The sequence below is a fragment of the Meleagris gallopavo genome, chromosome 19, assembly GCF_000146605.3.
Source record: "Meleagris gallopavo isolate NT-WF06-2002-E0010 breed Aviagen turkey brand Nicholas breeding stock chromosome 19, Turkey_5.1, whole genome shotgun sequence".
NCBI lineage: Eukaryota > Metazoa > Chordata > Aves > Galliformes > Phasianidae > Meleagris > Meleagris gallopavo.
In genome coordinates this window covers 3,270,928-3,281,612 of record NC_015029.2, presented here as the reverse complement: position 1 = coordinate 3,281,612, position 10,685 = coordinate 3,270,928, and the positions used below count along the sequence as shown (strand labels likewise).

Below are 10,685 nucleotides of genomic sequence, written 5' to 3'. Positions count from 1 at the left end.
AAAAAAAAAAGCACAAACTTTCTCCATTTACAGTATCACGTAACTTTGTTGAGTGTAATGCCTTTTTCGTACAAACTTTCTCCCCAGACGCTTTTATTGAGTGGAGTGCATTTAAGCTTTATAAATAATGCAGGGAAGGAGGATGGTGTGAGTGCAGGTGCAGGAGGGTGGCTCCTGGCTGCAGGTGATGGTGGGCTCCACATTGCTGGGGCTGCAGTAGGAGCCCTTCGCTTGCCAGGATGGGAACACGCTGTGCTGCATGCCCATTGCCATGCTGCTTGTCCCCATGCCCCCTCCCCCCCAGGGCCAGGCTGTCCCCAGGGCCACTCCAGGACCAGGAGCTGGGCTGGGTGCTCAACACGGAGGGCTGGAGGTGGCCCTGGGGAGGTGGGAACACTCTGAGGAGGGTCTGGTGCCCTCTCCTGGGGCAGGAGCTTAAAAGCACCCTGGCCATCGGTGTGTTGGTAAAAGTCATCTTTGCATATATAAAAAATCCCCAAATGCAGCACTGGAGTGAGGCTGGTGGCTGAGAACTCCTGTGCTCACACGCAGTTCTCCTCTGCTTTGGTAAGTGGGAAAGTTCCGTAGGTGCTTTGCTCTTTTAAAATAAATGTGTGATTAATGGACTGTTCAATCCGAGGCATGATTTAGTGTAGAGCAGGGCTGTGTCTTAATGCATTTTAGAGGTCACCGCTGTGCCATAATTGACCAGAAGTTACAGACCCCAGAACTGCAGCTCGGCCAGGCTGTCCCATTGCTGCTCTCCTCCCTTCTGCCTCCATCCCACTTTTTGTGGCTCACTCAGGGCATTCACCTCAGCCAGGTCACAGCATCACATCCTGCTCCTGTCGGGTTCTCCTGATGGAAGCAGAATGTGGTGCTGCCACGCTATGAGGGTTGGGGTCTTGGCAACTCCTGACAGCAGTCCTAAAAGCAAAATTCCAGAGAACCTGCCTCTCTTGCCCACCCATTGTCTTTGTGTGCAGTCACAGCAGAGGGGCTGTGGGGACATTGCCACCTTCCTGAGCCACCAGGTGGGCTTTGTGAGACTATCTGGAGCCCTGGGGTCTGTGCACATGTACTTGGCCACCCCAAATCCCCAAGTTACAGGGCCTGCCCAACCCCAGCTGGGCTGCAGTGCATGCACCTGTTAATGATAGGATCTTTAATTGTGTGATCATGGGACGTATTTGCCTTGGATCCCTCCGTCACTCCCACCTAAATGAGCATCAGACTGAAACCCCACATCGGCACACCCTGCCCATCACAGGTCTGAGCTGCGGCTGTTTGAGGGGATTTAATGAGTTTGTCAATCTGCAAACAGGATTAGCACCAAGAGCCTTATTGAGACGACTGACAAGTGCTGCAGGGCAGTGTTGCACCTTTCTGCCATCCTTTGGGGCTGGCTTCATCTGTGGGTGCTGGGGGACACCAGCAGTGGGATCTGGGAGTTGTTTGCTGTGCTTTAAAACAGATATCGCAGTCTTGTAGGTTTTGTGGGTTTATTATTATTATTTTTTTGGGCGTATGTTTAGCAAAGTAATTGTGGTGTCAGCTCCCACTTGCTAAAAGTTTCAGTGCAGTGCTGCAGCACTCCCATGGAGCTGGCGTTGCGCTGCGCCAGCACAGCTCTGCTGCTGCAGTACTGCTGCAGGGGGGCTGTGTCTGTGCCACCTTATCTCCACCCACAGCACCTCATTCTGCCTTGGGAGTGGGGCGGTGATCGGGGTCTGCTCCATCCCTGTACCCTGAAAACCATCACTGAGATGAATCCCAGCGCCCGCAGCAGCTGGGAGGGATAAAAGCATCTCTGCCCTGATGGATTGGAGAAGACGTTTCCACCACGGGCTGGGGAACTGCGCTGGGTCCCCACCTCCTGTACTTTGGCATCCTGCACGGTTCTGGGTAATCAGAAAATGCAATATCGCTGTCACCAGCTCTCTGAAGACATCCAGCCTGAGTAATGTAACGTGTCAGCACCATCCATCACGGCGACGCGGGCAGCAAGCAAACACGGGGCAGCTGGGGGCCAGGATGTGGGCTGGCACGAGGCTGGGCCAAACTGAACCTGGCCCTCTGCCCTGCAAAAAAACGTGAGGTTTTGCTCCGTGCCTTTTATGCAGTAAGGCAGCACTGCTGCAGCCGTCCCTGCTGCTCTGCCAGCATGGCTGGCTAGCTGCTGGCCCTACGGTTTGCAGCTTGTGTGCTGAGATGGAAGGGACCCTCAGATTCTGGGACTGGGGGTCTGGAGGCACAGCTCTGAGCGGGGTCCCAGCCCCACAGCTACCGGCATCAGTGCTGTTGTCAGCTCAGTGCTGCATTAATGCCCTCCTGCTGCTTTCTAGGACCCTAATAGAAATATCGCGGTAACACCAGGTAATTAATGGTCACACTTAAGAGCCCTAAATCACACCTGATAGTAAAGCAGCAAACACCAGGCAGCGTTTACAGCGATGTGAATCACCTCAGAGCCCTTTATTCCCATTTCTCCTCAGCGCCTCCCACCCTGGGCACTGCTCGGCTCCAGCCCTCGGTGCTGCTGCTGGACGTGCCCTGAGCACAGCCCAGCCCAGCCTCTGCTCCAGCCCATCCTGTGGAGCTCTGGATCTGAAGGCTCTTCCACCCACCTCTCATCTCAGTGATGGAGAATTCCCAGGGCAGGAGGCAGCACTTTCGTTTTCGGTTCCCCTGCCAACAATCTGTGCTGCCGCCTAGAATAAAGGATTTTTTAAAAACAGTAAAATATTTTAATGGCGGTTTAAAGGCCCACTGTCAACCTCCAGGGGCCTCTTTGCTTGAAACTTCGTTAGGATTGCAGGCCTCCTGCCAGCACTGCTTCTCATCTGTCTTTCCCTCCGTGTCACGAGGAGGTGGCACACAGAGGTGTCTGTGAGTCCCACGTCCCCACTGTGTGCTGGGAGCAGGCAGACCTCAGTGCAATGGGGGGTCCTGAATGCTCCTAAGTGCGTGATCTGTTCTTTTATTTCTTCTGAGCAGTGAGCCCCTGAGATTCACTGTGCTGCACTGCGTGGGTGTCTTTGGGAGGAGCAGCTCTCGAGTGCGGAGGTTTTCCTTGTGATACCCGTTGCAATTGTCTCGTGGTAGCAAGATCACTGTGAGCGTTTGCTCGTGCTGCCGTTGGCGTGAGGGCAATTAGGTATTGGCAGAATCACAAGTGATCAAAGTGCCTGGCCACCTCTGGAGGCCTCAAGGCTCTGCGCAGGGCAGTGAGGCCTCGGCAAAAGCTGCCCAGGGCTGCGGGTGCCCCATCCCTGGAGGTGCCCAAGGTATGGATGGGGCCCTGGGCAGCCTGAGCTGGTGGGGGCGACCAGCCCACTGCGGGGGTTGGGGCTGGGGGTGCTTTGAGGTCCCTTCTGACACAATCATTCTGTGCTTCTCTGATCTTTTCTTCTCTGTCATTTCAGGTGGCATCGGCTTCGGTCGTGCCAAAGGGAACTCTGGCTCAGAGGCGGATGATGAAACCCAGCTCACCTTTTACACCGAGCAGTACCGGAGCAGGAGGCGAAGCAAAGGTAAGAATAAAACAGCCTCTTGTGCTGCACGTGGCTAGAAGAGACAAAAGGGGCTGAGCACCTTGACTGCACACTTGAGTAATTGGGTAATGCATGACTGCAGGTAAGGACAACAGTAGTTTGTATAGGGACAGCATCCTGAGATGCAGTGTTTCTGTGATGCTGTGAGGTGCAGGTGCTGCTGATAGCATTACCCAGTGATCCTGTTGAAGTTCATAGTTTGTTGGTTTCTGGTACCAGTTGTCCGTTTCAGCAGGCCAGGTGGTTGCTTCCAAGCCCCGTTTCCCCGTGGGGAATGCTGGGGATGCTTCCACTGGAAAAGCTCCACTGGGAAGCAGTTTCAGAGCTGTGCCATGGGTCTGCTTCCTCTGTTTGCTTTCCGTGTTCGAGCAGAGAGCAGCACAGCAGAGCAGTGCCTGTGCCCAGCACAGCACACACCTCCTTTTGTTTCAGTGATGAGGCATTGGGATAAATGCTTGCAGTGTGTTGATTTGAATGTGAAATTACCTCAGCACCTGTGATCAGCTCGATGATTGCGTGCTGGAATAAATGTGCACAACATGGCTGTATTGTGTGCGTTCTGCTGAAATGTGGGAATTCCATATTTTCCTGTGTATTTTAGAGCCACAGGAATTCCCACTGGGTTTAAAAGGAGCTTTGGATGGAAGGCCAGGAGAGAAATCAAGGTGGAGTTACACTGCAGTGCTAATGCAGTTGGATTAAGAGTAAAATGTTTTCTTGATGCCTGTTTCTGAAAACAAGGAAGAAATGGGTTGTGTGGCACACAGTGACAACAGGATCAGTGCTGAAATTTGGTGGCACGAGGGGGAGATGCTCCAAAGTCCTTTGTTCTGTGAGTTATACTGCAATGCTTGTGTGCAAGCCCACGGGTACTTTGGGAAAGTTGCTGAAGTTGGGTTTTCTCTTTGTTTTGTTGGGAAGGGGATCATTGTGTGCAAGCGAGGGGAAAAGATGTGTTTTAAGGGAAAGCAAATAAAGCCTGGCTTTCCTGCTGCCTCTGCACCTTTCCCATTGGGCCAAGTGCTCCATCAGTCTCTTGAAACTCCCTATAGCTACTGCAGAGACATCTGAGGTGTGTTTGTTTGGGCTGTTTGTTTATGCTTCCTTTGCAGCAAGGAGATAACAGATAAACAGGAAGAATGCTTTATTTTCCTTTGAATACAGAGTTGTTCACCTGAGCAGCTTTGATGGCTGAGTTAGAAGGGAATTCAGGAGGCAGAGCTGGCTGTTAGATCTGTATTAGGGATTGAGTGATGCTGCAGAAAGCAGCTTTGTTTGTGTTTGGTAATGGCGAAACAAGGGAATTGTCTTGCCTAAAGTCCCCACTGTATTTTCCTTCCTGTCTAGCTAAATTTTGCCATCACTGCGTCCTTGAAAGGAATTTTTCATTATCCTTTCATTGACTTCTCTCTCCCTTGTGGAAGGAAAGCAATAGCTTAGTGGGAAGTCACAGTACCAAACTCATAATTACAGGTTCAGAAAGATCCATAATTGGACAAGATCATAATTCTAATGGAGAAGGACGCATGGTCAGATGCGGTTAATTCGTACAGTGATGTTCCCCTATCGATTCTGTGATGGTTGTGTGTCACTGATGATGCTGCAAATAGTTATCGGGTCCGAGGAGAGAAATTCCTCTCCTCACTTTTGCAGATCTGAGCTCAATTACCAACGCTGTCATTGATCCCAGCCGCTGTGATGGGAAGTTTCCGCTCCGCGCCGTGCAGGTTGGCTGTGACTTTGTGCCGCGCCAAAGCAAGCTGGTTAAGTGGTCGTGGGCTTAATTTGTCTGCTGCAGAAGAAGAGCTGCAGGTTCCATGGGGCCCAGGGGTGTGCTTGATAAGGTAAATGAGTGGGACATTCCCATAGGTAAATGCTGAAGGAGGGCAAGTGTGCAGCTGTGTGAGCTGTCAGCCTGCTTGGTATCTCCACCGCAGCAGTCATTGACATTTACTTTTCAATGTGGGAATGCACAGAGGAGCAGTGCTGAGGCTGACTGTAGGGACAGATGCTGTCCCTCATTCTCAACTCCTTTGGATTCTCCAGTTTTGGGTTTTCCCTGCAAGCTGTTCTTTTGGACAAGAGGTGGTGGCCTCAAGTTGTGCCAAGGGAGGTTCAGGTTGAATATTGGGAAACATTTCTTCTCTGATAGAGTAGTGATGCACTGGCACAGCTGCACAGGGAGTGGTGCAATCACCGTCCCTTGAGGTGTTCCAGAACCATGGAGATGTGGCACCGAGGAATGTGGTCAGTGGCATGGTGGGGTGGCTTGGGGTTGGACTTGGTGATCTCAGAGGTCTTTTCCGATCTTAATAGTTCTGTGATTTTGTTCTCGGCAGCTCTGTGCCCTCCTGAGCTCTCCATCCCTGTGGCCAGAGCTCCCTCCTCTCCTCTACGTTCCTCTGAGCCCTGGGGAAGCTGGGAGCACCCCAGCTCCTTCCCAGCTCAGAGAGTTGCAGCAGGTGCAGCAGCTGCAGTGCATGGAGGGCCCCATCTGAGGCAATCATACAGGAGCACTGAAGTCTCCAGGAGTGCCCAGCACCCTGCAGTGATGCTATCCCACATACTCAGCTACCCATCATGGGAGGGATCAGACTTCGATGCATATTCACTTCCTCCCTTCTCCAGAGCAGCACGGGTTATGTTCAGCCAGGTCCTGCTGCTGAGTTTGAGAGGAAAAGGTTAGCAGCAAAAATCAAAGCAGAGAAATGGAGCCAGGTGCTCAAACCCTTCCTGCACAGTGCACAGCTCCTGCTCCAACCCCACTGCAAAATGCATCCAGCAGTGAGCTGCTCAGCTCCCGAGGGGATGAGCACCCTGGGTCACTTTGCCTTGAGCTGCAGCCTGGCTCAAGAGGAAACATCCCACTGAATTCCTATGCATTGCTGTCAGCTGGGTGCTACTTACCTGTCCCCAGGGAGCTCATTGGTGCTGCAGGGACGTGGGATTTGGGGATTGCAGGATGCAGGGATGTGGGATGTATTGTGCACTGTGGTGTGGGTTGCCGTTGGGTGAGGTCTTCCTGAACAAGGCATCCAACTGTTTCCATAAGACACGGTGCTGTGGAAAATTAGCACAAATTAGCAGAGCCCAATTATGCACCTTGGATTGGTGTCAGGCGCGTGTGCGCACGCATGTGTGTGCCTTGCTGGCTGGCAAAGTCTTCTGAGGGCTGTTAGAGAAATGAGGAGCCGAGCTTTGATCTGCCTCTGTATTTGGTGTTTAAAACAAGGCCTTTTATAAGCGAATATTAGGTATTCGGAGTCTGTTACATACAAGGAAGCTTCGCTTTGATCCTCTCCTGTCTCCAGAGGCGGCAGACACTTATTATTTCATGGGGAACTAAATGAAATGCAGAATGAAATTTGAGTAGTGCTCTCAGTGCGTGCCGGCCCCAGTGGGGCTGAGCCGTGGTGGTGGGGCAGCGTGTCACCGTGTCATCGTGTCACCGTGTCACCCTGCTGCTGGCCTTGCATCCCTGCTCTGTGCCATTGCAGCCCTCTGTGCAGTGATTCCCTGTCAGGGATCAAACAGGAGACAGAAGGTGATAAAGCAAGCATGTCGTGTTTTGATGCTTGCACCAGTGAGAGGGAATTATCAGCGTGTCCCGTGCCTTGTACTGTGCCCCAGCTCCAGCAGAGATGATTTCCCAGGGAAGGAAGCACGGAGCTGCAGGTGGATGGGACAGAGCTGGTGTCCTGTGCACACGTGGCTGGTTTGTGGCAAGCAGAGCCGTGCTGCTGGCTGCAGGGACAGACACCAGAGAGAGGACATCAACACATGCATCACATTGTGGTGCAGATCCTTACCTCTGGAGCACTGGTGTGCATCCCCACCCCACACACAGCCCCACTTGGTGCCTCCTGCCCCGTGCTCAGCTCCACACTGGACACGGATGCAGGCTGCTGCAACTTCCCTCCTCCTCAGCTACCAAGGCTTCGCTGTCGACGCCACTTTTCCAGCAAGCTAATGAGCGTGCTGCTTTTTGCATGATTGCTTATTTTGCAGAGAGAGCGCACAAGCCTCGCATCAGCACATAAACCCTCAGCCCCTCATTCTTCCCTGCTCAGTGGCATCCAGAAGCCGTGCTGGGGCAGCTCAGGGGAGAAGACCCAATGCAGGAAGCAGCTGCAAAGCGAGGGGCCGGCAATTAGAGCGGTCGCAGTGCACGGCAGCCGCAGGCTCTTGAACTTCCGCAGACCGTGCCGCAGATAACGCAGTTACAGCCGCTCCCGGGGCAGCACGGGCCTCTCCCTTTATTTATTTATTTTTGATGGTATCTGATGCAGCCTCGGCCGGTAATTGAGTGTTTGAGAGTGAAAAATTATCTCCCCAGCTTGGCCCCTTATCTTGACAGCAAAGCAGCGCTTTTAATTTAATTTTGTTCCAAGCATGCGGGTAACAAATTTTCACTAATGGCTGCGCTGTCGCCCTCCGCATGGTAACAAGGCTCTGCTCCCCAGGTAGTCCGGCAGGGCAGAGGAGATGGCACACGGTGAGCTGCTTCTCACTCTGCCCATGCTGAGATTTATCCCTTCTCGGAGCAATGAGAATGCTGGAGGACAGCGTGGGAAAGCTCTGCCTTGAGGAAACTGAGGCACAGCCGTGCCCCAACCCATTGGGAGCTCCTGCAGAGCAGGGACTCATGTTGTGCGTCTCCTTTGGAAATAGGGAGAGAAGGAAAAGTGGTTGTTTGGGTTTTTTTTTTTTTTGCATGCCTGACGTTGAAGCAGCCCAGCTTGGCCGAGCATCACCCCACGTGCACTGTGATCCCAGCTCAGCTTGCTGTCAGCAATCCTCCCAGGGCTGTGACACGACATGAGCTATTGAGTAGATACTGATTATTTTTCCTTTTTCCTGTAGGAAATATGTTTTCGTGGTGCTGGATTGAAAATTGTTTTCCCCCCTCCTTGCCTTGAAGCCTCCCGCTCAGATTTGCGTTTGTGCTCAAATAGTGTAGAACTGGGACTGGAGTTTAAAACAAAGCACGAAAATGAGACCTTAATTCTGAGCGAAATGTTTCCATTGATTTGCATGAAAGAAAATTCCAGTGCAGACAATCTCTGGTGTTATGCATGTAACTGCTTCTTTAATGTGATTTTATCTCGACTGATTCTGCACTGAGAACATGAAAGCAAAGCTGACTTCATTGCCTTTAATTGTCCGTGATCTGAGATATGCAAGAGAAGTGGCAGCACTGAAGAGCAAACTGGGCTGCAGGAATTTTCCCCACGGAGCTGCATGGGGAGCCCTGCTGGGACCCAGCAAGCCCTCAGCCTGAGCCGCTTCTCTCTTTTCTCTCTCTTTCTCCTCTGCTGTCCTGGTCCGTGCCAACCTGCAGGGCTCCTTTTTGCCCTCCTCTTCCCCCTTCCTCCTTCTCCTCACAGCAGAAATTAGCTCACAGTGTCTTGCTGCAAGCTGCAGGCTCTGCATTTTAGAGCGAAGCGGGAGCGCTGCTGGAAACTGCATAAACACGAAGCAAATGCAGAAATAAGAAACAAATGTGTTTATTCAGTACAGGAGCATTAACACTCCAGAAGCACATCAGCAGCTGCAGCACTGCTGGGGTGAGCAGGAGCTGGGGTACAGGCTCAGCCCTGGGCCCAGGATTTCACTGGTCCCGTCCACCCAGCCTTGACCTCCCCTCGCTGCCTCCCCTCCCCCTAAAAGCCTGGTTTTCTTTTCCTGTGGCCTCCTGCACTTGGCTGATTGCCAGCGGGGTAATTCATAAGTGTTAATAGCATTAATGTGATTCAGCGTGTTCTTAGCAAGATGAAATTCTCTCTAAATTCAGATGCATCTGATCTTCCCCATCTGCTTCTGACACTGGTTGGGAACCTTGCTGCAGTGATGTGCATCCCCTGCTGGATGGTGGCACTGGGGCAGAGTGGTCCCTGCAGGGAAGGCTGGGGGAAGAAGTGCATCCCGAAGGACCCAACGTGGGGCGGAGGTGGGAGGCAGAGTGATGGGACTGGAGTGTGGGGTGCTGGATGCTGAGAGCAGCCTGCCAGCACTGCCGCTAATCTTGATTGGTATTTGATTTGATTTAACATGATCTCCCGCTTGTAAAACACCTTGAGATGTTTCTGTGTGTGAGGCTGTCCTGGAAACGCTGTTGTACTGTATTAATGAGCCTCTGCTGGAACATAAAGAAGCATCATTAGGAGTGCTGAACTCGTCTGACGTGCAAAAAGCAGCGCACAGCATGGGCACACCATGCACGGAGCTCTGTGCCCCAGGTGCCTGCAGTTGGACTGCTGCTGGCACTGCCAGGATGGGATGTGGTGGGTGCTGGGATGCAGGGGGCACTCAGGATGCAGCAGACACTGGGATGCAGTGGGCACTGGGATGCAGTGGGCACTCAGGATGCAGCAGACACTGGGGTGCAGTGGGCACTGGGATGCAGTGGGCACTCAGGATGCAGCAGACACTGGGGTGCAGTGGGCACTGGGATTCAGTGGACTCTCAGGGTGCAGCAGACATTGGTGTGCAGTGGGCACTGGGATGCAGTGGGCACTGGGATTCAGTGGACTCTCAGGATGCAGCAGACACTGGGATGCAGTGGGCACTGGGATTCAGTGGACTCTCAGGGTGCAGCAGACACTGGGATTCAGTGGGCACTGGGATGCAGTGGGCACTCAGGATGCAGCAGACACTGGGATGCAGTGGGCACTGGGATTCAGTGGACTCTCAGGATGCAGCAGACTCTGTGGGCACTGGGATGCAGTGGCTCCTGGCACTCAGCTTGGCATGCCCATACTGGCAGCTGTGCTGTGTGTTGCTAAGCAGTCTCAGCTCTTGCAGTGTTTCCCCTATCCTTGTCTTTCTCGGGTGGCAGAAATGCATGTTAATATTCGAGTAGCCTCGAAGCGTGCCGTATGATGCTATTAACACGGGGGGGCGGGGAAGATTGCGAAGCTCTTGGCGTTTAACACCCACATGTGGCTAACACTATGGGCTGTGTGCTGATAAAGATGGGGTAATTAAAGTTTATTTTTTTTATAGACTAATCTCCCAAGTATGTATTTATGAGCCTGATTTAGAAACATCGTATTACCAAGAGCACGGGATATTTGTGTTGCTTGTAAATCCATACGTGGTCTGAGCTTACCTTTTTTTTTTTTTTTTTTT

The 10,685-nt window shown here is 52.4% G+C and overlaps 1 protein-coding gene across 1 annotated transcript in view; it reads left to right on the top strand.

The window, feature by feature from the left end:
- Window positions 1–10,685, top strand: part of ASTN2 (astrotactin 2) — a 226,636-nt gene that overhangs the window by 35,059 nt on the left and 180,892 nt on the right. The window contains 1 exon segment of the mRNA XM_031556166.1: window positions 3,426–3,533. Within this exon segment, the coding sequence (XP_031412026.1) occupies window positions 3,426–3,533 (108 nt within the window).